The sequence below is a fragment of the Artibeus jamaicensis genome, unplaced genomic scaffold (genome assembly GCF_021234435.1).
Source record: "Artibeus jamaicensis isolate MK-2021 breed Jamaican fruit bat unplaced genomic scaffold, CSHL_Jam_final contig_1539, whole genome shotgun sequence".
NCBI lineage: Eukaryota > Metazoa > Chordata > Mammalia > Chiroptera > Phyllostomidae > Artibeus > Artibeus jamaicensis.
Window position 1 is genome coordinate 1,667,283 of NW_026521299.1, and position 26,565 is coordinate 1,693,847.

The 26,565-nt window shown below is 45.0% G+C and overlaps 1 protein-coding gene across 8 annotated transcripts in view; it reads left to right on the plus strand.

The window, feature by feature from the left end:
• Positions 1-657: 657 nt before the first annotated feature.
• The window catches only part of ZNF76 (zinc finger protein 76), a 36,004-nt gene continuing 10,096 nt past the window's right edge, over positions 658-26,565 (plus strand). For 3 of the 8 annotated variants that reach the window (XM_037144334.2, XM_037144342.2, XM_037144341.2), the window contains exons 1-4: positions 658-765; positions 12,506-12,569; positions 12,680-12,768; positions 22,887-23,055. In XM_037144334.2, coding sequence (XP_037000229.1) covers positions 22,983-23,055 — 73 coding nt within the window. In that variant the 5' untranslated portion in view covers positions 658-765; positions 12,506-12,569; positions 12,680-12,768; positions 22,887-22,982. Of the gene's footprint in view, positions 766-4,549; positions 4,637-12,505; positions 12,570-12,650; positions 12,769-22,886; positions 23,056-26,565 lie in introns of those variants that run through there. The other 5 variants (XM_037144337.2, XM_037144339.2, XM_037144335.2 and 2 more) reach the window with 5 other exon arrangements.

The window sequence follows — 26,565 nt, forward strand, 5'->3', positions numbered from 1 at the left end:
ATACCTGCAATTGCTTCCTTCGGGGGTTGGCTCGAAGGTCGAGGCCTTGCGGACTGTGCACTGTAAAGCGCTTCGGGACGGTAAGGTGCAGGAGGATGCCTGGGGCTCTGAGCCCCGAGGATTGGGTCCGTGGCACCCGTTGCGGGCAGTGGGACCCACGGAAACCGCTTCCCTCACAGACTGCCCCTCTTGCCCTTCCGGTCTCCTGAAGCGCACCTGCTTAGCCGGCAGGCCGCCGAAGAAACAGCGCGGAGCCCTCGGGGCCTCGAGCTCCTCCCCACTCCCCACTCCCCACTCAGATCTCAGGGGTACCGACTTCCTCGGCAGGGCAAGTGGACATTCCTCATTGCTATAGCAACGACCTGGCCCGCACGCCAGTCCAGGGCCTGGTCGAGGCGTCCTGGCGTCATCACGCCCTCCCTAGGCGCTCGGCCTCACGGGCCTTGCGTCACCCCGGCCGGGGGGCGGGATTGCAAAAGGCAGGCCGCGCTCCAGCGGCCCGGGAACCAGGATAAATAGGACGGCAGCCGCGGAGTCTGGGGGTCCGGGGTGGAGCATACCTGTGTTTTGTATACGGGTTCCGGGGCCCGGTAGAGGCGCGCCAAGAGGAGAGGAAAGTGCGGTGGCCCTGGAACCTGGATATCGCGCGAGGCAAGCTGCGCGCGGGCGGGCGGGGTATGGCGCAGGCGGGTTGCGGGGCCGGTGCTGGTAGCTGGGCCCGGTGCATGGCGGTCTGTCGGCGGAGTCGCCCTCGGGGGCTGTCAGGTTGGTGGCTCTGGGAAGTGTGGGTCCACCGTGCCCAGGTGGGAATCCGGGCGGGCGCAGGGCCCCGAGAAGGTCCCGAGCCTGTCGTGCCCACCCTCCTCCGGCCCTAGGCTGGCGTCCGGGCCGCTGGACGGCGGGTTGACCCTTCCCCCACCCCGGATCCCGACCCTCATCCCTCCCCTCTATTCTGCCGTGCGACTCATATACCACGACTCCCACACCTTACCCGGTGACTGCGCCCGCCTCCACCTCCGTGACCCCACACCCCACCAACTGACCTTAAGACCTCACTCGGTAACTCTCAATTCTGAATCATTGAGTCTGACAACCCAGATATTTCCCCAGCACTGCCCACCAACTCAGTGAATCCCTCAGTGACTCCCGACCCGAGATCCCCACGCCCTTCCTCGATGACCGCAAACATTTTCAGTGACCCACACTGGTCCAGTAACCCATCCAATTCTGCTATGCTCCCCCACAAACTTGGTGACCCTTAAGCCTTACTCCAGTAGTTTCCCACCCAGTCATCTTCCACAGACCCTTGATATCTGATCATCCCTTCTTTGCCCTGTTACCTCATAATTCTCATTCCATGTTCCTCCTTCGTCCTAAAGTCATCCCCACTGACATCCCTCTGTATCCTAACCTCCCAGTGTCAGTCAGCACATGACTTAAAAGTGCCCTAGCTCCATGCCAGTGCCCAGGAAGGTATGGAGGTGAATGTTAAATAGTAATAGTTGAAGGCGTTCAGCTATTCTGGATTGAGTGTGTGGGCCCAGATTCAAGTCTCTAGCTTCACCACAGTTGTGCTGTGGGGAACTGGGAGGAGCCCCTTCCTCACTCTGGACATCAGTTTGTCATCTGTATTGTAATAAGGTTGGGTTAAAGGATCTCAAAGTTTGCCTCCAGCTATGATATTCTGCAGTTCTCAGTTAACATGATATTTGTTTGCAATCCAATCATTTTTGTGCCCCTCCCTAGGAGCTTACTCTTATAACCTCACCCCAGGGTCCACTTGATCAATGAACCTTATTCTTTCACTCTTATGACCCCCTACACTCTTGATAGTCCATACCCATTTCCCTTGACCAGGCCCCATCAGTTAACATGTTTGTGGAGCAAGATGGCAGAGTGCTTCAGCTCCAGTCATTGATTGGTAAGAGACCTGGGTTCTAGTGTGACTGTAGCCCTTCCTTCAGCCATGGCACCTCAGGCATACCATTTAGCCTCACTGAAACCTCTCTCGCCAACTCTGCTAAGTAAGAATAATAGTAGTGCCTGAGATAATGCATGCAAAGCATTTGACACCTTGCCTGGTCCACATTTACCGTTCAGCAACCTCAAGAGGTGGTTGTTATTACCTCCGCCACCATCTTCCATTTTTGTTTGTTTGTTTTGGGTTGGCTTTAAACAAATGAACCCGAAACTCACACAGATAAGCACAGTTGGGATTTGAATTCATTCTTTAAAACTCACTTGTTTCATTACCTCTTTTGCCTCAAACCTACCTAGTTTTGTGGGTCACCATCAGCCTCTTGTTTTTTATTTTCTAATAATTCCTAAGCCCAACATCAACTCATTCCACAAACCCCAAGGTTTCTGTTACCCCCATTGTTCATGACTTTTGACCCCATATGCCCTGAGACATCTTTAATACCTCTCTTCATTCTTTGTCCAGATACCATCTCACCCTACAAGTGCTTGGAGCTCCCAGCCCTCCACTGTCTTACCCTAAGATGTCTCACACCTCATTGGCGCTTTAGCCCAAATCTTCTCGTCCTGTTAAGTTCCTTACCCACAGGAATTCATAAATTCTATTTTTTTAAGGATTTTATTTACTTTTAGAGGGGAGAGTGGGAGAGAAAAATCAATGTGTGGTTGCCTCTCCCACGCTCCATACTGGGGACCTGGCCCACAACCCAAGTATATGCCCTGACTGGGAATCAAACCAGTGACCCTTTGGTTTAAAGGCCCAAGACAGGTGATGTCTTGCTATTATCAGTCTCTTCTCAGTGTTATAGCTGCCTCCCTTCTACCATCCTCAGCCATGTCCTGTTACCCAAAACTTACATATAGTGACCCCCTTCACAGCTAGAAAATACACACCCTCCCATCCTAAGATCCTCCTTTTTATACCCTGTCCAACCTGCTGTGAGACCCTGCCTCAGATTCCCGGATCTCATGATATTTTCCTCATTTTCATCAGTGATGTCCTTTTCAAATTGGAATCATCCACCTTTCCCCTCTCCTTGTGTCCATCACCTCTCAGCAGTGCCTTTTTCTTGCCTTCCTCTTACTTTTCTCCCAGCCATTCTCACCTCACCAATCTTGATAACATGGGTTACAATGTAAACCTCCCTCCCCCCCAACTCTGCCCTTCTTCCACTGTCATGCGCAACTAACCCAGGACCACATGAACAGCCCTGCCACTCAGCTCTCCTTCCTTCACACACAGCACTGTCCAAACCATTGGTTTCTTTGTCTTGACCAAAGACAAAGATTTTTCCTGGAAAGTTCTGATAATAGATCACCAAGATCACAGTCCTTAGGTAGCAATAAGAGGCCTTAGAAATTCTTCTCAGTCAGCCTTGTCTCCTTGACCCACTCCCACGGATCCTGTCTTGTTTATGGAACTGGTTGCTGTATATACCCTCAGGGTAGAATGCTTTCTGCCTGCATTGAATTAGCTCCATTGTTCCGCAAGCCCAGGGAGCGCTTTCCTATGCCCTCCCACCGGAAGACTGGATGGTGAGTAGCAAAATGTGACCTTAAGGATCCCTGTCTAAAAGTCTGTTCTGTGGGTCACTGAGTTCCCAGGTCTGTAATGTACTTACTGACTCTACAGCAATAAATACAGCAGAGGGCAAAACTAGAGTTAAGGAAGGGGTAAATCCTGGGGTCTATAAATTATGTGGATTTATTTTTTAAAAGGAGTTTTTGCATTAGGCTTATTTAATCTTTCTTAGGGCACAGTGCATATTTTGCCTTGTGTCTGATATTTGTGCACTCTCCTCACTCCCATCTCCCACTGTGATTTCTTTGAGAATAGAGACTGGGTTTTCCTTACCTTACCATCTTAATCCTGACCTTCATATTTAGCAGGTAGTCAGTAAAGACTTAAAGGATTGAAGGAACACATTCAGAAATTTTGCATTGGTACAAACAAGTGAAAACAGCTTACATATACTTTCATTTTGTGGCCACAACAACCCTCTCCCCAAATCCTTCCACAGGTGACAATGGCAAGTCCCTTGATTTTAACAGTCTGGAGATTAGACACCTTTTTTTTTTCTTTAGTCATTGCTCTAGTGAGGGAATGGTGTAAGTGCTCGTTTTCACTGTATTTCTGGTAAGATTAGCAGTTGGTTGCCATAGTTGCTAGAATACAGTGGTTCTAAGGTCAGGGTCTGTCATATATAGACCAGTTCTCAAAAAACCAGCTACATGCAACATTTAGTGGTTGTTGCAGACACAGAATAGAGGAAACCAAATTGACAAAATGTTGATGATTGTTAAAGTTGAGTAATGGGTTCTTGGGCTTCATTATACTATTCTTTCTACTTTTGTGAATGTTTGAAATTCATAATAAAATTATAAAAAAATAAACAGCTAGATGAACAAGTGAGAGTTTAGCTCAGTTTCTTGGAAAACACCTCAAAGTAAATGAGCTGCCGTTGCTGAGTCAGTACCATTATGTAGGTTAGTGGTGTATTTAGTCCTGGCCTATCTTTGACCTCTGTTGTTTGTGACACAGCAGGATGCTAAGTACAAAAATTGTCACCCTGGAGAAATCTGTTCCTGGTGGCCTGGGAATTGTAACATCCTGGCAACAGGCACCTGTGGCTCTGGTCCTTCCCTGCTTCCAGCCCAGGTATGATTTCTGGTGGTAAAGGACCGGACTGCACCTGGGAAAGTGAGGCAGCAGGGGAGGCGAGAGGGAGTTCAGAACTCAATTAGGCTCCTCTTCTGGCCTAAAGCCTTTAGATCACTGGAAGACCCTAAAGGTACGGAGTTTCATTCATGTACTCATCCATTCCACAAATGTCTAGTGAATATCTGTCAGGGCCAGGTACTTTTCTAGTAATTGAGGATAGAGCAATGAATAAAACAAAGTTCCAGTAAAACTTAAGGAGCTCACCTTTTGGGGAGTGAGTGAGGGAGAGACCTACAGTAAACAAATAAGGAAAGTATATATTGAGAAAGTTAAGCAGAGAAGGAAAATAGAGAATACCAGGAGCCAGAGTATTAAATTTTAAATAAGATGGTCAAGGAAGGTCTCACTAAAAAGGTAACATTTGAGCAAAGACCGGAATGAAGTTAAGTGGTAAACCAAGGGTATGTGTGGAGGAAGTGTATTCCAGTTAGTGGGAACAGCAAGTAGAAAGGTCCTGAGGCAGGAGATTGCCTCAAGTATTTGAGGAACACGAGGATTCCAGCCAGTATGGCTGCAACAGAGTAAGAGAGGAAACAGCTGGAGATAGAGGAATGAGAATGGATTGGTGGCAGCTCATGCTGGACATCATAAGCACTGAATTTTAGTGTGAATTGTGTGTGAGACGGGAGCCATTGGAGGGTTCTAAGCAGGTAAGTGATGTGAACTGACCTAATGGATCATTCTGGCTGCTGTGCTGAAAATTGTAGGGCCTGAGAGTGGCGAAGGGAAACTGGTTAGAAGGCTTTACCACCGCAGTGCAGGCAGAAGTCGGTGGCTCGAGCCCTGAGGAAAGCAGTAGACAAGTGAGAAGTGGTTGGATTGTGGATATGCAGGGTGGGGTGAAAGGTTTACAGCTGTTCATATGGAAAATAATATAATAATAATAATACAAGAAGAAACTGTGTTTCATGTATTCACAACTGTAAACTTTTGTCCCACCCTGGATTTTTAAAAAGGAGCTAACAGAATTGCCGATTGATTGGATGTAGCATGTGAAATATTGTAAATAGAGAAGTTAAGGATAGCTCCCCCATTTTTGACCCGAGCAACTGAAGGATGGAGTGCTCATCTAGTAAAACTGGGGAGTCTGAAAGAGGGGACGGTAGTGAGAAGGGGGAGATAAGAAATTCACTTTTGAATATGTCAAGTTTGAGATTTTTTGGATGTTGGGAAATTGAGTAAGCAGTTGGATCTACAAGTCTGGTAGACATCAGTAAACTGCTCTCCTGGGAACTAAAAGAACACCATTACTGGGTAAGAGACAGGGTATGGTGGGGAACACTGGTGGTGTGGGTGTGAGGCCTGGCTCCGCCACCATGTAGCTGTGTGATCCTTTGGGACTCCTCTGGCAGCTGTGGCCTCTGTATCTTTATCTGCACAATGACTGTTTAGATGAGACTTGAGCTGTCTTCTTAGCCCCTCCCCTTGTGAGGGTTGATGAATTAGTACTTAAAGAAGATAATATATTTGTGTATCTGAAATTATTTTGGAAATTGCTGAGCTGTACACAAGGTGACAGCATTGGTGTTAGGATTTTTCCTTCACAAAAGTAAAACACAGAGACTGCTTGTCATGTACTGGGCACTGTGCTGAGCCCATGTGTGTGATCACAGAGAAGATGCATCACTGCTTTCAAGCTGCCTGGTGTAACCTCACTGCTAAGTGCAGAGGGGACAGGCTGGAGTCTGTTGATCTGGTGTGACATTAACCACGGAAATCTTGTTATTGACCTGGGTCTATGAGAAAACAATGAATATGGGTGTCAGAGCTGAGGCAAGGTGGTATTTCAATTGAGGAAAAAGTGGTCATCCTAAAAGAAACTGGGGGAGCTTTGGGGTGTTGGGACTCAGTTCCTTTCCTCCGTTCTTTCATTCAACATTTACTCCTCTGTTAGGAACTGCTCTTAAGGAGTTCAGAGTTCTGTAGTAGACGGAAAAGTTTCAACTCTGGTCTCAGGAGTTATAATTACATTTAGTTCACAATAAGTGGGGCTAATTTAGGATTCAAATTTGAGCTAAAAAGCTCAGTTAGCTATGTGACCTAATAGTAATTATTCATTTAGTATCTGTGGGTACATTCTTTGTTAGGTGCTGATTAACTTGAAATTCATGCTCTCCAAGAATTGAAATTGTAAGCAGTATAACAGAAAGTAGGAGTGTGTTATTCCCCCCACCCCACCCCAAAGAGTCAAATTTAAGGAAGACCTATCGTGGCTCATTAATCTCAAAGCATCTGGAAGCACAGTCGCTCCACTGTGTTTACCCTGTGTCATTCAGCTGTTGATGTTTATATTGTAAAGAGAGTGTCTGACCAGTTAAACAAGACTGAGACACAAATCCAAGTGCAGCTGAAGCCATTGTCTTAACTGGTGGCATTAAGTGGACAAAACCTGAGATGCTTCTTGCCCTGGCCACTGTCAATAAAGGAATAAGAATGTGAGGATCTCACAAATGCTCCGCAGTCATCTTTGTTTTCCTGGTAGAAGTGCAGTTCAGAATTAAGAACTGCAGTGTTGGCTGTGACATTCAGAGCCTCGCAGCTGGAAGCCAGAGTGCTTCTTCTAGTGCCTCTGGGGTAGCACTCCCCCCAGGCTTGCCCTCAGTAAATGCTTCATCTCCAAGAAGCCCAGATACAACTTTTGTGCTTGGTAGTGTTTCTTGCTGCATAACCCTTTATTTGTTGGAAGTTCTTGCTACTCTGGGATTTTGATAAAGCATGAGACCCATACATTTCAGATGAGAATCAAGGAACTGAGAGGCTCCTTGAGATTGTAGAACTGACCTGAGGCTTAGATGTGGCGGGTGTACCTGAGCCCAGAGTTCTCTTGGTCTGAGATCAACCTCTTAACCTAGGACATTAGATCTTTAAAATATCGAACACCTCCCCCCGAAAAACAAAAAAAATTTTTAAAAATAAATAAATAAAATAAAATATCTAGGAGGAAGGCAGCCCCTGCTTAGTCACCACTCCAGGCAGACCCCCGCTGGCTTTACCACATCCCCCCTCGAGACATGTGGTGAAGCCAGTATGGCCTCAGGGCCCATACCAATTTGCTGTACCTCCTGCTCAGCTTGATCAGCTTCCCAGTTGATACTCCAGAATGGCATCCATAAATTGTGAAGCTCAGTTTTCAGGTGTGGTTTTGCTGCAAACCTGTAACATCGTGGAATCTATCCTGTCAGCACTGAACTAGCCATACCTCACTAGCAGAGAATCATAAATATTCCTATAGCCAACAAAAAGTACAGAGCATGCTTTTAGACTTTTTTAATTCATTTATTTTTGTTTATTTCACATAGGTAATGCATTCATGAGGGTTTAATTTTTTTATTTTTTTCCTCTCTTTAAAATACTTTATTGATTATGCCATTACAGTTGTCCCATCCCCCCCCTTCATTCCCCTCCATCCTGTACACCCCCTCCCCCCATCCCCTCCAAGTTCTTTAGCTTCTACATTTCCCATGCTATTCTTGCCCTGCCCCCTGTCTATTTTCTACCTGCTGTCTGTGCTAGTTATTCTCTGTACCTTCTTCCCCCTTTTCCTCCTCCCACTCCTCTGTTGCTAACCCTCCATGTGATCTCCATTTCTATCGTTCTGCTCCTGATCTAGCTGTCCTCTTAGTTTGCTTTTGTTTTAGGTGTGATTGTTAATAACTGTGAGTTTGCTGACTTTTCACTGTTCATCTTTTTTATCTTCTTTTTCTTAGCTAAGTCCTTTTAACATTTCATATAATAAGGGCTTGGTGATGATGAACTCCTTGAACTTGACCTTATCTGAGAAGCACTTTATCTGCCCTTCCATTCTGAATGAAAGCTTTGCTGGATAGAGCAATCTTGGAGGTAGGTCTTTGGATTTCATGACTTGGGATACTTCTTTCCAGCCCCTTCTTGCCTGTAAGGTCTCTTTTGAGAAATGAGCTGACAGTCTGATGGGAACTCCTTTGTAGGTGACTGTCCCCTTATCTCTTGCTGCTTCTAGGATTCTCTCCTTCATTTTAACCTTGGCTAAGGTAATAATGATGTGCCTTGGTGTGTTCCTTCTTGGGTCCAACTGCTTTGGGACTCTCTGAGCTTCCTGGATTTCCCGGAAGTCTATTTTCTTTGCCAGATTGGGGAAGTTCTCCTTTGTTATTTGTTCAAATAAGTTTTCCACTTGTTGCTCTTCCTCTTCCCCTTCTGGTACCCCTGTAATTCAGATGTTGGAACATTTAAAGATGCTCTGGAGGTTCCTAAGCCTCTCCTCATTTTTTTGAATTCTTGTTTCTTCACTCTTTTCTGTTTGGTCATTTTTTTCTTTCCTTCTGGCCCACTCCCTTGATTTGAGTCCCAGTTTCCTTTCCATCACTATTGGTTTCCTGTGTGTTTTCCTTCATTTCACTTAGTTTAGCCTTCATATGTTCCTCTAATTTGTGACTGAAATCAACCAGTTCTGTGAGTATCCTGATCACCAGTGTTTTGAACTGTGCATCTAATAGGTTGGCTATTTCTTGGTCACTTTAGTTGTATTTTTTCTGGAGCTTTGATTTGGGCCTTTTTTGCGTGTGTGTCTTGACTAGTGAGGGGCAGAGCCTTAGGTATTCACTGGGGAGGGGCAACCCCCATTGCTGGGTTGTGATGCTGTATGTGGGGAGGGGTTCTGAGAGGGAACAGTGGTGCTTGCTCTGCTCTCTGCTGGCTTTCAGTCACTTCCCCCACTTCCCACAATCAAAGTGGGCCCTTCTGGTGCTGATTCCTGGTGGTTGGGCTTATGTTTGTTCTACAACCCTATGGGTCTCTCCAGCAAACTCTCCTGTGAGGCTGGGAGTCTGTCCTGCTGCTGCCTCAGCCCCCACAAGCGTTTTCAATGAGCGGTTTGAGGTTTCATTTTTTAGGAGCTGGAGCTCTGGGCCACAAGGTCTGTCTTGCTCCCCAATAGTTTCTCCCGGTGTATCTGCGAATGTAGGACCACCGGCTCCACTAGCTGCTGCCTCGAGTACCCCATCCCACAATCCACCGCCTTGCACACCCCAGTCCACTAGCCGCCACTACCGCCTTGCCACTAGTCCTCTCCACCCGGCTGCCTGACTCTGCTCCTCCTACCTGTCTGGATGAATGTGTTCTTTAACTCCTTGGTTGTCGAACTTCCATACAGTTCAATTTTCTATCAGTTCTGGTTGTTTTTTGTTTCTGAACTGTTGTCCTTCTTTTGGTTATGCAAGGAGGCACAGTGTGTCTACCTATGTCTCCATCTTGGCTGGATGTTCACCCTTCAGTCATTTTGCCCTCATCATTCAGTTATCCTTCCACAGGCAACCCTGGTTAGAAATTTCTTTTTTAGGTTTTATTTATTTTTAGAGAGTTGGGAAGGGAAGGAGAAAGAGAGGGAGAGAAACATCAGTGTATGGTTGCCTCTTGCGTGTCCCCCCACTCAGGACCTGACCCACAGCCCAGGCCCACATTCCCATGTGTCCCAACTGGGAATCGAACAGGCAGCCCTTTAGTTCGAAGGCCAGTCCTCAGTCCACTGAGTCATACCAGCCAGGGCTGGTTAGTAATTTCTTAACTATCTTTCCACGGACTTTTTGTGCCCGTGGCAGCATACAGAAGGCACTGTTTTGTACCATGCCATTTTTATTTAATATACAGAGTGGGGCAAAGGTAGGTTTACAGTTGTTTGTATGGAAAATAATACATTAGTTAGTAAATAATACAAGAATAAACTCTGTGTTTTGTTTTGTGTACTCAAAACAATAAAGTTACCCTTGCCCCACCTTGTATTTTAGAGTTTTTCATATCAGTCTGTAAGGAGCGTCCTCATTTATTTATGTCTGCGTAGTAAGGACATTCTTCTATATTGATAGACATTTATGCTATTTCTGTTTTTTTCTGTTTTGCATATAAAGTTGCCATGAATAACCTTGGACATGTATCATGTTGCACACATGTGTGTCTACCTGCAGACTAGATGTGACATTGCTGGTATGCACATTGGTAATTTTGATTGCTACTGGGCAGTTGCCCCACGGAGAGCTTGCACCAGTTTGTACCCCCAGGAGCAACGTACGACTCAGCCTGTTTTCCTTACAGCGTCATGGACATTGCTTTGAGTTAACGTATATAGTGCCCTCTCCCTCCTGGGAGCACACTCATGCCTTTCTTCTAAACTCTAAAGGTCCTTACCAGGTTTGCAACCAGAGGAGCACTGGGCAGCGGCAGCTTGCCCCAGGCTGACCCCCCGAACCTGTCTGCAGGCCCCTGTTCTCTGACTTCCCAGCGAGCTAAAGCAGCCCCGCCTAGTCCTCCTGTTGCTGCTTCTGTCTTATCTCCTTTTTTGTTTCATTGTCCCCAACTTTCATAAACATACTCTCAAGATAAAAACAAAAAAGAAAGTATGTATACATTACCTAGAGGTCAAGGTAAAATACTGAATAACAGAACCCTACTGTGACACTGTCCCACAAGACACAGAAAGCACAACAGCCCCGTTGGAAGACTACTGCATTTAAACAAAGATCCCCAAGAGGTAACTGGGCCCCTAGTGGTTAGAAGAGAAGAAAGGAAGAACAATTCCAGAGGAAGAAGTTTCCAACCTTAGCACCTAGGCTGGCATGAATTAGAGGCAGGATGGATCTCTTTCTTTGCAGTAACATGGAGAGATGAGGAGCAGGTGCTGACAGGAAGGCTGTGGGGAGACCAAGGGAAAACCCTGAGAGAGCAGCCGGCAGCCAGGCTCACGGGTTTAGTGCACACGGGAGAATTGTCTCTCAGCTCGATGCTGCTATCTTTTCACTCTAGTGATTTTATTTTTTTTTAAAGATTATACCCTTCCTTTCAGCACAACTGTTCATTTCTTTTTGTCCTCTCCTACCATGTCTCACTTGGAGTTAAGGTTTCTGTGAGCTGGAACTGTACGGATGTTCAGCCTTATGTCTTTTTTCACTTAGCATTAATGTGTTAACCCTCCTCCATCAATCCAGATGGTTTGTGGTTCTCATCGAAAACATATAAACAGGCATCTGTTTTCAAATAACTCTTGCTTTCTGTGGATCCTTTTTGTGGAGTGAATTACGAAGATGAGGTTGTTAGATCTTAGATGCCGAACCTTCCCTATTGGGGTTAAGCCTTGACAGAGTGTCCTCTGGAAAGCCGAGAGCGGTCTCTGGTGCCGCCAGCGGTGCACGTTTGTGCCTGCCTGCCTTAGCCAACATCCGAAGTTGGAATTTCTCTTTAACACTAGACTTTATTCCTTAGAGCAGTTTTAGGTTTACAGAGAAATTGAACAAAATACAGAGTATTCTCATATACTTCCCCACACTCCCTATTCCCAACTTCCCCTGTTATAAGCAGATCTAGAGCACTTCAGGTTCAGTTCCAGTGCACCACAATAAAGCAGATATCCTATAAAGCAAGTCACAGGAATGTTTTGGTTTCTCTGTGTATACAAAAGTTATGTTCACACTATACTACAGTCTATTAAGTGAGCAATAGCAGTATGTCTAAATAAAAATAGTATATATAACTAATAAATGCTAGCCATTATCTGAGCCTTCGGTAAGTCATAATCATTTTGCTGGCAGAAGGTTTTGCCTCGACGTTGATGGCTGCTGACTGGTGAGGGGGTTGGCTGCAGCAGTTTCTTAAAATAAAACACTAGTGAAGTTTGCAGCATTGGTTGACTCTTCCTTTCACGAATGATTCTGTCCCGTGCAGTGCTGTTTGATAGCATTTTACCTACAGTAGGAGTTTCAGAATTGAAGTCAGTCCTCTCTGCCACTGCTTTACCAATTAAGTTCGTGTAACATTCTAAATCCTTTGTTATCATTTCAGCAGTCCTCACAGTATCTTCACCGGGAGTAGATTCCAGCTCAAGAAACCACTTCTTTGTTCATCAGTAAGACTCCTTATCTCTTAAAATTTGATCATGAGATTATAGCAATTCAGTCACATCTTCAGGCCCCACTTCTAATTCCAGTTCTCTTGCTCTTTCCACCACATCTGCAGCTACTTCCTCCACTGAAGCCTTGAGCCCCTCAAAGTCATCCACGAGGGCTGGAATCAACTTCTTCCAAACTCCTGTTAATGTTTACTCAGTAAGTTGCCGTATACCTTCAATTTGTTTTTAAAAAATGGCAATATTTATGAAGCACAGTAATACAAGATATGCCTGTATTAGCATCTTGCATTAGTGTGGTGCATTTGTTACAATTGATGAGCTAGTATCAGTACATTATTATTAACTACTAAAGTCCGCAGTTTATATTAGGGTTCCCTCTTTGTGTTGTGCATTCAGTGGATTGTGACAAATGCATAACATCGGGTGTCCAGCCTTACAGGGTCACAGAATAGTTTCGCCACCCAGAAACGTCTTGTGCTCCACCCGTGCATCCCTCCTCTCTGCCTTCTGCACTCTTGGCAACCGCTGATATTTTTACTGTCTCTAGTTTCGTGTTTTCCAGAATGTCTTAGAGTTGAACTCGTCTTTAGCCTTTTCAGATTGGCTTCTTTCATTTAGCAAAATGCACTTAAGGTTCTTCCATGTTTTTTTGTGACTTAATAGCTCATTTATTTTTATCACTGAATAATATTCCACTGTATAGATGTTTGTTTATTGAAGGACATTTTGGTTGCTTCCTGTTTTCAGCAGTTATGAAAAAGCTGCTGTAAACATAAGTTTTCAACTCATTTGGGTAAATATCTAGGGGTAGGACTGTTGGATCATTTGTTAAGAGTATGATTAGCTTTGTAAGGAATTGCCAAACTGTCTTCCAAAGTGCCATTTTGCTGTGCCATTTTGCATCCCACTAAACTGTGAATAAGCTATTCCTCCACATACTTGCAAGCATTTGGTGGCGTCAGTGTTTCGGATTTTGGCTATTCTGACAGGTGTGTAGTGGTGTCTCTTTATTGGATGGTAATACTTTTACTTTGGTTTTCAGTAATTTAATAAGTAGAATATCGTCATGATTACTCTTTCTTGTTCTTTAGTTAACAATGAGAGTGAACCTTTTTTATTAGTGTTTTTTGCTTTTGAATTCATATTGTAGCCTTATTTGTCCAGTGGGAATTTGATATTGTACCTAGAGGTTTATATGTGCATGTATTGTTTTCACCCAATTTTTAAAGTTGTGGCAAAATACACATAATTTAGAATCAATCATCTTAACCATTTTAAGTGTGCAGTTCAGTTGCATGTGTTTTTAGTGTCATGTCTTATGTTTTATTTCTTTAATATTTTCTCCTAATTTTTTTAAAGTAACTCTTCTTTTGATTATATTTTCTTTTTTTTTTTTAAATTTTTATTTATTTATTTATCTTTAGAGGGGAAGGGAAGGAGAGAGGGAGAGAAACATCAATGTATGGTTGCCTTTTGTGCGTCCCCTGCTGGGAATTGGCCTGCAGGGAACTGGCCTGCAACCCAGGCATGTGCCCTGACTGGGAATCGAACCGCGATCGTGTGGTTCGCAGGCCTGAGCTCAATCCACTGAGCTACACCAGCCAGGGCTGATTATATTTTCTTATGCTTCTCTTTTGCCTTCTCTTCCTTGTTAGAATCTGGATATTGTTTCATTTTAATGAACTAATGAAGTCAATTTAACCTTTTCATCACAGGGTAATGTTTTTAAACTTTGATGATCCAATCTGTCCTGATTGAGATAGAATGTTTTATTTTCTTATTTTTTAAAAGATTTTATTTATTTTATTTTTAGAGAGAGGGGAAGGGAGGGAGAAAGAGAGGGAGCGAAACATCTGTGCGAGAGAGAAACATCTATTGGTTGCCTCTTGTATGCACCCCAACCTTGGATCCAACCTGCAGCCAAGTCATGTGCCCCAACCCACGGGAATCAAACAGGCGACCTTTCGACCTTTTGCTTTGAGGGAAAACACACAACTAACTGAGCCACACTGGTCGGGATGAATGTTTCATTTTCAAATAGCCCTTAAGCCAGTGGTAACCCCAAGCTGAGTTCCAGGAACAGTCAGGTTTAACTTCATCACATTTTGTACTGATTCGCTTGTTGGTGTAAAAGCAAATCCTTAGGATAACCCTTCCAAAATGCCTTTATTTTGGACTTTTCTTTTCATAGACAAAGGGTGGTTTTGAAACTAGGCCATGATTGGGTGTTTACAAACTAAGGTGTTAAAATGTACTTAAACATATGGCTGAGAATTAGATTTTTAAATTGCCTGTTTCAGTTTAATTGCACTCTGTTCTACAGTAAAGGCATCTGCATTTTCACTGTTGTTTTGAAATTGAAACTAGTCCACTTTGCCTAATTACTCCTAATTTTCTATGACTAATTCAAATCTATAAAACTGTAGTAGCCAAGTAGGAACCACACTAAAAAGTGATTTGGGCTTTTAATGTCAGTGGGCCTTTTTGGAAAGATATGTTTAGCTGATGCTTTAAATGCGTGTGTTATGTTAATGCAAGCTTCTGTTAATTTCCTGTTTTCCCTTTAGTGTTTGTGAACCCACATAACCAAGCCTGTTTCACTAGGGTTTTGTGTGTGCAATGAAGTCTTTTTCTGTAATAAAAACACGGAATAGTTTTACTGCAGCTCTTCCGAACCTGGTTCTCATTTGCCACTTGACTCTCTTAACCTTTATTCCTCTCAACCTGATGCCACTTGGTACTCTCTGAGAAGTTTTCTGTGCTCCCAAATGAGGAGTTTTCTGAGTGAAAATTGTCATTTTCCCCCCCTAAGTTGAACATTCTTCTCTTTCCAAGCAAGTTTTTTTATTTCTTTTTGGCTTCGAAATACAGTTGCCCTCCAGGCTGACAGAGTACAGAAAGGCCGTTCTGAATGCTCGGGGAGCTCTGGTTGGCAGAAAACCATGCGGGAGTGAACAGGTGCCTGTCGCGGAGGAGAGCCCAGTCTGCGGGGGTCGGGATGGCTCTGCGCCGCGGGGTGGAGACCGGCCTGCCGAGCGGGGGGGCGGGGCGGCACAGGTGTGCGGCTGCTCTCGGGTTTCCCGTCTCCCAGGTCCTCGCCTTGTTCGCTCCGAGGTGGCAACTTAAGCATACCTTGTTTCGTAGAGGGACCTAAAGATTTAAAGTATCTAAAAAGTTTTTCTAAGTGTTATTTCTCCGCAATAACTATAATTTATTTTGGGAAAGGTTTTTATATTGAGAAATCTTTTATACAGCACGAGATAAAAGTTGATTTACATAATCAACAAAGCAAACAAGCAGGAGACATGGAAATAGAACCAGAGACATGGAAACAAAGAGCAAACTGACAGTGACCAGAGGGGAAGGGGAGGGATAACAGGAGAAAGAAGGGGAAGGGGCAAGTTAAAGGACATGTATAAGAACCCATGGACAAAGACGGGTTGGGGGGTCAGGATTGACAGTGGAAGGTGGGGAGTGGGTAGGGCCGGGGAGAGTAATGGGGAGAATGGGGCCAACTGTGATTGAACAACAATAAAAAACATTTTTAAAAGAGTAGGTGTACAGTGTATATGGAAATTAATAATAAGAATAAACTCCATATTTTGTGTATGTACAGCTGTAAACCTAGTTTTGCCCCATCCTGTATTATGAAGCCATAGGGCTATGTCCTGCATCAGAGCCAACAATGGGTTAAGTTCATTTAAAAATGCAACAGCCCTGGCTGGTGTGGCTCAGTGAATTGAGTGCTGACCTGCAAACCAAAGGGTGGCCGGTTCAATTCCCAATCAGGGCACAAGCTTGGGTTGCGGGCCAGGTCCCCAGTCAGGGTACATGCCTGGGGTGCACGAGAGGCAACCACACGTTGATATTTCTCTCCCTCTCTTTCTCCCTCCCTTCCTCTCTCTCTAAAAATAAAATAATAAAATCTTTAAAAAAATAAGAAAATGAAACCTTCCATCTCAGTCCGGACAGACTGGATCATCATAGTTTAGAAACACGCAACAAACAGAGACTGGACTTAACTACTCCTGCCGGAGTCAGAGAGCCTGTTTCCTTCCCTGCCTTTCCTCACGCCTCTTGCCTCCCCCCACTCCCCCCTCTCGGGTGTCTCTTCCCTATACCCAGCTCAGGTCACTGGGGAGTTGGTAGACCCCCCACAGAGAAAACAGCAGCTGCCCTGCTTCCCCTTTCGCCCTTTCTTAGAGAGCCACGGGAGTTAGGAACCTAAAATGGCAAGTACAGGTGGGAGCTGCACAGTCACAAGCATCTGGAAGCAGAGACATGCTCTCAGGTGCTGTCAGCTTCACTGCTATTAGTCTAGTACCGACTCCGGAGGGTTCAGAGAAAATCCTTTGATGAAAGAAAGGGACAAGAACAGCAATCAGATACTTGCACATGCCTCACAGCCGTTAAGCACCTCTCACCGCCCTCAGTCAGGCCCTGTTGGAAGGCGGCCTCGGACATTGGGAAGGGTTAGAGAGCAGGAGTGGGCTGTTTAAAAAGTGTATATTAGGAAGCTTGAGGAGGAAAATTGAGTATTTAGCCTGGATGCAAGGACATAAGGAAGATTGGAGATGTCTTTGCTCTGAGTCTAAGAACAGTTCTAGGAGATGTGGCCATCAGCACTTCCCTCTTCCTATTGTGCTCAGGTCAAGAAGAACTGGGTTGAAGTTGCAGTGGATGAGATGAAGGTTTAAGGGCCAGTATTTGAATGTTTTGGTTGCTGACATTGTGTCATAGTGGATTAGCAGAAGGAAGAAATACACCAGATACTGAGAGGTATGGAGCCAACCTGCCTGGCTTCGCATCCTAGCTTCATATCCTAGCTTCAGCTGTGGGACCTTGGACCAGTTACTCCACCTCTAAGCCTCAGTCGCCTCATCTGTAAAATGGGGATAATGTACCGACATCCTCATAAGATTATTTTCAAGATGAAAAGAGTTAATGTAGGTAAAGGGCTTTGAACAGTGGCTGACACATATTAAGGGCTGTATATGTGATAAATATAATTAGGGTCGGATGTCAGAGTTCACACCTGAGACAAGAGGTTCTTTCCCTTTAATCTCTTTAAGACTCTGCGGACAGTTGTGGACTCCTCCCTCTTCAGAAAAATGCTCAAGCTTGTATGCTATTTTTAGATGTCTTCAGGGTCCATAAACCCTCAACTAAAAACCTCTGTATGAGGGAGCAAAGTAGATTACTTAGGAGCCATATGGCCTGAATTCAAATCCTCCTCTCCCACTTATTAGCTGTGTGACCTTGAACAAGTTACTTATGTCTTGGGTTTTAATTTCCTCCATTGTAAAGTGGGGGTAATAATAGGGTCATTGTGAGCAGTTACAGGTAAAATGCCTACTACGTTGTTAGTTCTACAGCAGTGTTGACTGTTGATGGTAGTAGTGTTGCCATCCCTGGAGCTTAGCCCATTCAGCAAATGTTCATGGACAGTGGAGATGCCAAGTCTAGGGTAGAGCATCTCAACCAGTCTGCCACAAATGGGCTGTAGATGTGTGAGAAATCAGTCCTCTCAGTCCTTGGGGCTGCCCAAGCCCCAGCTAGTATTGCTTCTGGCTGTAAGCAGCAACATCCACAGTGACGTGCAAATAGCCTATCTGGGAGCACACATGAAAACAGTTTGGGCAGCATTGATTGAGATCAGCTGGCAGGTAGTGAGAGTCTAGTATCCAGTCTAGATTCCAAGTCCAGGGGCATTCTTTGGGTAGGTGGCAAAGAAAACCTTAACCACTGAACCCAGAGCAGAGGTTTCACAAGTATGAGCTCTCCAGCTCTAGTAGGCTCCAAGCCACAACAGATGCAGAGGAAGTCCTGCCAGCTGGACGCTCCACAGTTTCCCGCAAGGATTTGTGGAGAGCCCATAGTGAGCCAGAAACCAGGCTGCAGTCCGAAGCCCTGTGTGGGCAACACATGCTAGAGAGGTAGTGATGAGCGCTGACGTCGGTGACTCCAGGAGTGTGAGTGCTAGGAGGAGGTAGTGCCCAGGGCTGTGGGGACTTGCAAGGGGGCCCTGCCTTGCCTGCAACATGGGTTCTAAGGGCAGGGAGGAAGCCATGGGAGACTTTTCATCAAGAAAGTGGGTTTAGGTTTAACTTAATTTTTAAGTCATCCTGATAAAATAAATAGGAAACAGGCAAGAGTTTATTTGAAGACATACATGTAGTCAAGAGGTGAGAGGTGCTAATCTCCTGAAGAAGGTATGTAGACTTTTTTTTATGTTTAACTTTTTTAAAAATATATTTCATTGATTATGCTATTACAGTTGTCCCATTTCCCCCTTCACTTCACTCCACCCTGTACACCCTCTCCCACCCACATTCCCCTCCTATAGTTCATGTCCATGTGTCATACGTATAAGTTCTTTAGCTTCTACATTTCCCATACTATTCTTGCCCTCTACCTGTCCATTTTTTATCTACCATCTATGCTACTTATTCTCTATACCTTTCCCCCACCTTCCTCCCACTCCCCTGTTGCTGACCCTTCATGTGATCTCCATTTCTGTGGTTCTTTTCCTGTTCTATTTGTTTGCTTAGTTTTTGTTTAAGGTGTGTTTGTTAATAATTGTGAGTTTGTTGTCATTTTACTATTCATGTTTTTTATCTTTTTCTTAGATAAGTCCCTTTAACATTTCATATAAGGGCTTGGTGATGATGAACTTCTTGAACTTGACCATATCTGAGAAGCACTTTATCTGTCCTTCCATTCTAAATGAAAGCTTTGCTGGATAGAGCAATCTTGGATGTAGGTCTTTGGATTTCATGACTTGGAATACTTCTTTCCAGCCCCTTCTTGCCTGTGAGGTCTCTTTGGAGAAATCCGCTGACAGTCTGATGAGAACTCCTTTGTAGGTGACTGTCTATCTCTTGCTGCTTCTAGGATTCTCTTCTTCATTTTAATCTTGGCTAAGGTAATAATGATGGGCCTTGGTGTGTACCTCCTTGGGTCCAACTTCTTTGGGACTCTCTGGGCTTCCTGGACTTCCTGGAAGTCTGTTTCCTTTGTCAGATTAGGGAAGTTCTTCATTGTTTATTCAAATAAGTTTTCAGTTTGTTGCTCTTCCTCTTCCCCCTTCTGGTACCCCTATAATCCAGATGTTGGAATGTTTAAAGATGTTCTGGAGGTTCCTAAGCCTCTCCTCATTTTTTTTGAGTTCTTGTTTCTTCATTCTTTTCTGTTGGGTTGTTTCTTTCTTCCTTCTGGTCCACACCATTGACTTGAGTCTCAGTTTTTTTTTCCGTCACTATTGGTTCCCTCTGTGTTTTCCTTCATTTCATTTAGTGTAGTCTTCATTTTTTCGTCTGATTTGCAACCAAATTCAACCAATTCTGTGAGCATCCTGATCACCAGTGCTTTGAACTGTGCATCTGATTGGTTGGCTGCTGCTTAGTTGTATTTTTTCTGGAGCTTTGATTTGGGCCTTTTGGGGCCTACTACCATCAACAGTCAACATTGCTGTAGAGCTAACAACGTAGTAGGCATTTTACCTGTAACTGCTCACAATGACCCTATCATTACCTCACTTTACAATGGAGGAAATTAAAACCCAAGACGTAAGTAACTTGTTCAAGGTCATACAGCTAATAAGTGGGAGAGGAGGATCTGAATTCAGGATTTGAATTTGATTTTTTTTTTGGTCTTGAGGTGCCTATTCTGTAGTGAGGGGCAGAGCCTTAGGTGTTCACCAGAGCGGGCAACCTAGTCACTGGGTTGTGATGCCGTCTGTGGGGCAGGGCTCAGAGAAGGAACAATGGTGCTTGCTCCACTCTCTGCCAGCTTTCAGGCACTTCCACACTTCCCCTAAGCAAACTGGGTCCTTCAGGTGCTGATTCCGGGTGGGTGGGTTTGTGTACCTTCTAGAACCCTGTGGGTCTCTCCAGCGAACTCTCCTGTGAGGCCGGGAGTCTCTCCCAGCGACTCAACCCCCACAGGTGTTTTCAATCAGTGTTTTGAGGCTTTATTTTTCCGGGCTGGGATGCTGGGTTGCTCGGTCTGTCTCACTCTAGTTTTGCCTGGTTTGTCTGTGTGTGAATGTGGGACCACATGTCTGCCAGCCGCCTTGCACTCCACTCCCCTCCACAACCTGCAACCTCGCTGGGTCCGCCCACTGTCATCTTGCGTGCCCGGGGTCTGCCAGCCGCCGCTTTTTCTTTTCTTTTTTTTTTTGCCACGACCCCTCTCCACCCAGCTGCCTGACTTCACCACCCCTCCTACTGATCTGGATGAATGTGTCTATTTTAACTCCTTGGTTGACTGACTTCCATACAGTTCAATTTTCTGTCAGTTCTGATTTTTTTTCTAATTTTTGTTGTCCTTATTTTGGTTGTGCAAGGAGGCACAGTGCGTCTACCTATGCCTCCATTTTGGCTGGAAGTCCCTAGATTTTTTTTTTAACTGAGGTATAATTGACATACAATATTACGTATTAGTTTCAGGTGTACAACAGTAATGCTCTAATATTTGTATATATTGCAAAAAATGATCACCACAGTCTAATTAACATCTGTCACTATACATAGTTACAGAATTAAGATTCATCATCTTTGCCCTGGCTGGTGTAGCTCAGTGGATTGAGTGTGGGCCTGTGAACAAAGAATTGCAGTTCGATTCCCAGTCAGGGCTCATGCCTGGGCTGCAGGCCAGTTCCCAGTGGGGGACATGTGAGAGGCAACCGTACATTGATATTTCTCTCCCTCTCTCCTTCCCTTTTCCTCTAAAGATAAATAAATAAAATTTAAAAATATATATTCACCATTTTAACAACCTTCAAATTTTCAATGCAGTAGTATTAACTATTGTTGCCATGCTGTTCATTACATCCCCAAAGCTTGTTTATTTTGTAAGTGGAATTTGTACCTTTTGACTCCCTTTACCCATTTTGCCCCCACCTAGCCTCTGTCCTCTGTAATGCACCAGTCTGGTCTCCGTATCTAGGAGCTTGATTTTGTTTTATTTTTGGGGGGGATTAGATTCTACATGTGAGATCATAGAGTATTTGTCTTTCTCTGTCTGACTTACTTCACTGAGCATAGTTTTTTATAGCTGAATACTATCCCATTGTATACATACCACGCTTTCTCTACCCACTCATCCATCGGTAGACACTCGGGCTGTCTCTGTGTCTCGACTGTCGTGAATAATGCCGCAGTGAACGTGGGGGAGCCTGTGACCTTTCAAGTGAGTGTTTTTATTTTCTGTGGTTAAATACCCAGAAGTGGAATTGCCGAATCGTATGGTAGGGTTTTTTCATTTTTAAGGAGCCTCCTCCACACTGTTCTGCACAACGGCTGCACCAGTTTACGTCCCCACCAGCAGTGCACAGGGCTCTCTTTTCCCCACATGCTTGCCAACACTTACGCTTGTCTTTTTGGTGGCAGCCATTCTGACAGGTGTGTGATGGTGCCTCACGGTGGCTTGGACTTGCATTCCCTGCTGATTAGGGATGCTGAGCGTCTGTTCATGTACCTGTTGGCCATCTGTGTATCTCCTTAGGAAAAATATCTGTACAAATCCCCTGCCTGTTTTTAATAATATTTTTTGGTTTCTTGCTATTGAGTTGTATGAATTCTTTACGCTTTTTAGTGTCACATAGTCCCACTTGTTTATTTTTGCTTTTGGTGTCAAATTAAAAAAAAAATTGCCAAAACTGATGTGAAGGAGCTTACTGCTTATATTTTGTTCTAGGAGTTTAATGGTTTCAGGTCTTACAGTCAAGTCTTTATTTCAAGTTAATTTTTGTGTAAGCTGTTACATAGTTGTGTACCTAGACTTTTGAGGGAAGAGGAAGAATTAGGGGTGACCCCACTGATTCTGGGTAGCTGGAGATGCCATCCCTGAGATAGAGGACACTAGATGTGTAACAGTTCTTGCGGGGGAGGGGATGGTGAGTTCTGCTGGGGACTCATTCCGCTTGTAATGTGGGTGGGATGTTCACTGAGGAGGGCGTGTGAATGGATCTGAGCGCAGGAGGGAGGTCAAAGGGATAGAGTGCAGTCGGCTGGCTGGCTGGCTGCCTGCCTTCACCAGGGCTCCCTGCTAAGGAGAGTGAGTTTAAAAGTGGGTTTCGATCAGTGAAATCTTAATTTACGACCAGTTTGGCTGGCATACTTCTCTTTTATATGCAAATTCTAGAATTCTTAAATGGTATATATTTTGAACCCACTTTTTAAAAATGAACATAGTTCTCTACTTCAAAGAATTTGTCTCTTTTTCTTCTTGGCTGCCCTCATTCACTTTTCTGCTGCAGTCCTTGCGACATTAGGAACCTGTGCAACTCATAATGTGAAACTGTTTCCTCAGATTTGTGACCCAGAAGGAAATCTCTGACCTTAGCTGTTGTTCTCAGTGCTGACCAGAAGCCAACTTCATGTCTGAGAGCACGAGCAGCAGTTTGCCATGGAGAGCTTGGGGCTGCAAACAGTCACCCTTAGTGATGGGACAATGGCCTATGTCCAGCAAGCTGTCAAAGGTGAGTATTTCTGAGGACCTCAGGATCCCTGCCCCTTCCCTCAGCTTCTGGAGGGGCAGGTCCCCTTCCAGCACTCTCACCCGACCCTGCCCTCCCACCCATTTGCCAAAATTTGTTCTGCATGAGAATCTTTTGAGGTAATTGATTAAAAGGGGGCTCTTTAAATTAAAATGTTAGCTAGGCAACTAGAAAATCAGACCGGCTCAGCCGTTGGAGCAGAATTCCAACCTTTGAAAGGCAGAATTCCTTGCATGTAGTGAAGAGTTCACAAATATTTCTGGAATAGATGACCACAGTACTGGCTATGACTTCCTGCTTTTCAAACAGTCCTGTCCAGTTTCTTGGTGCTTTCAAGCAAATTTTCTTTTAAATCTTCACCTGAAGATATGTTAGTGATTTTAGAGAGAGAGGAAGGGAGAAAGAGAGAGAGAAACATCGATGTGAGAAACATTAGTTAGCTGCTTCTTGTACATGCCCTGACCAAAAATGAAACCCACAACCTTTTGGTGTACGGGACGACACTCCAGCCAACTGAGCTACCCGGCCAGGGCTCCCAGCTAGTGTAAGCTCTCAAACTGCCTGCTGAACATCCACATGTGCAGGATGCTCTTCTAGGTTCAGAGGGGCGCCCAGGAACAGATCTCCTGTTGTGGGCCCCACTAAAGTTGCCAGAAATAAAAACACATGGCACACAGTTAAGTTTGAATTTCAGATAAACAGAATAATTTTATAGTATAAGTATGTCCCAAATACTGCATGGGATGGATGTGTATAAAGTTGGGGTTAAGTGTTAAAAACCACTAAAATAATGACATTTAGGTACTAAAACAAAATTCATTGTAAATCTGAAATTCAGATTTACCTGAAATTCGGATTCACTAGGACCTTAGGAGACCCGGTGAGGGTGGCATTAGAACAGAGCACAGTCGAAGGGCAGGGCCGTCGGGCCAGGGACGCACACCTCACACACCTGCGCCACAGCCTCCTTTCTCGCCTGCACCCTCAGGCGCGCCAGACGGCACGCGTGTCCCCCTTGGACGGCACTGGGTGAACAGCGCCGAGTTCCTGCTCTTTCATCTTTTCCGGATTCTGTGAGCCTTGCCGTTCTCATGACTGCACTGTCATTGCGGTGTTTGCTTCCTCATTTCAACACAGTGTTAAAAAGTAGTTCGGTTCTCAAGTTTCGGATAATTTGTCGATTTGATTTTAAATTGCTTCTCCGTGATGACAGAGAGACCTCTTAGTCGTCCAGTAAGCTGTTTTCATATGGTAGGGAGGTTTCTTATCAAGAGCTATGATGTGTGAGTCTGGCTGGCTTAGGTTTCTTGAAAATGGAACTTCTCTAGAATACTTTTGAAGCCCGAACCCCTCTGTTTGCAGACTTCCCATCACAGGTGTTTCCCCGCAGCCGCGGTCGTGGTGGGGTGGAAGGACGTAGGAACTGTGTGCCCTGGGCTGTTTACTCTTCAGACTCAGTTATTTCCCAGGCCTCAGTCTTCTGCTACGGATTAATGGTTGAGAAATAAGTAAAAGGCAAGTGGCCACACCTGGCCTGAGAAAGCCACACTGTCTTCTAATGTCTTTGCTTCTTGTGTCTGGGTCTGTTTGCTACTCCCATGTCCCTCTTTCTATCCTTCTGTCATCACTCCTCCTGGCTCTGTTCTCTGCCTCCTCCAAGGCACTGCAGCGTGTGCTTACACACATGCACACACACTCACACACCACAGATTTCTCACTGCAGGGCAGAACTGGCCTTCTGGATGCAGAACCCCACTGTCTCGGAAGGCACCTCTCTTTCTGGTGAGCTGCCCTGAAGCCCTTCACTGGGCAGGTTCATCTCTGTCAGCAGGCAGCTGTGTTAGGGTAAGCATAAAGCACGTCATTCAAACTTGACACTTCTGAGCGTGGAAGAATGTGCTGTGAATAAATGCAATGGAGCCCTGACTGGTGTGGCTCGGTTGGTTGGGTGTTATCCCACGAAACAGAGGGTCGCCTGTTCAATTCCCAGTCATGCCTGGGTTGCTGGTTTGGTCCCTGGTCCAGGCAACCAATTGATGTTTCTCTCCCTCTCTTTTGCCCTCCCTTCCCCTCTGTCCAAAAATAAATAAATAAAATATTTTAAAAACAAATACATACACTAGGCTGTTCTGACTAAGAGGAATGTACAGTCACCCTCCGTAATGGGACGTGAGGGCCACGTCGGCCAGCTGGTCTCCCTACCCCCTTTCGCCATCTGGTGGTCAGAAGAAATTGTCAGTTAAATTTTTTTCCCAGCCAGTATTAAACATTTCAAAATATATTTTAAAACAAAATATAAATTATAGAGGTTAAATATATATTAGTAAAACATATGTAGTGTGTTCAATATAGATTCACTTATAGATCAAGGATTGTATTAGAAATACAGAAGTGTAAATAGAACATTGATAGCTCTACATTTAAAATTATTTTTCTCAACTCCTTTTTTAAAGGTTCTGTTTATTTGTTTGTTTACAGAGAGAGGTGGGGGACGGAGAAGGAGAGAAACATCAGTATGAGAGACACACGGTTGCTCACATACACCCCGACTAAGGGACTGAACCTGCAACCCAGACACATGCCCTGACTGGGACTCCAGTGGGCGACCTTCTGTCTTGTGGGATGACACCCACCCAACTGAGCCACACTGATCAGGGTTCAAATAACTCTTCTTAACATTTTGTTTTCTGCCTTTACACAATGCCCACTCCACTAGCAGAAGCTCTGCTTACGCTCTCAGAACCCCCAGCACTGGCACCCTGCCGGGACAGACAGAGTGTTAAAAGGCAGGGCGACCTGCTGCTCGCTGGTGGGAGGGAAGATGGGCTGTCTCTCCCCTCTCCTGCTTCTTACCTTTGTTTCCACTCTCCTTCGGCTGGGTTGTAGACCTGTTCATTACTGAGCCACGAAGACCCAGTTTGGGGACAAGTTTGGAAACTCCTCTGAGGCAGACATGTCAGCAGAGAGTTGGGCCAGAAGGAGTCGCCTGGCCCTTCACCCACGTCATAAGAGCTTGATTTACTAAACCTGAAACTTGTAAGGAGAGGAATGAACGGAACACTTGTTACTAACTCTTCACTGTCCCCGCTTCCCTGTCTCCCTTCCTTTCCCCCCGTCCTCCTCTCGTATGCACTGGACACAGAAATCTAAGAGCCTTTTGCTCTGAGAAGGGCTTTCCAGTAAGGCTCTGAGATGAAGGATAATATCGTAGGAACTCTAGAGTCTTGTTGATTTTATAGTGCTTATTTGGTTGCCATGAGTCAGTTTTTCATTGGAAAACTGAAATGAAAATACCAGATCAACCCTGGCTGGTGTGGCTCAGTGGATTGAGCACAGGCCTGTGAACCAAAGGGTCACCAGTTTGATTCCCAGTCGGGGCACATGCCTGGGTTGGGGCCCAGGTTCCCGATGAGGGGTGCTCAGGAGGAAACCACACGTTGATGTTTCTCTCCCGCTTTCTCCTTCCCTTCCCCTCTCTCTAAAAATATAAAT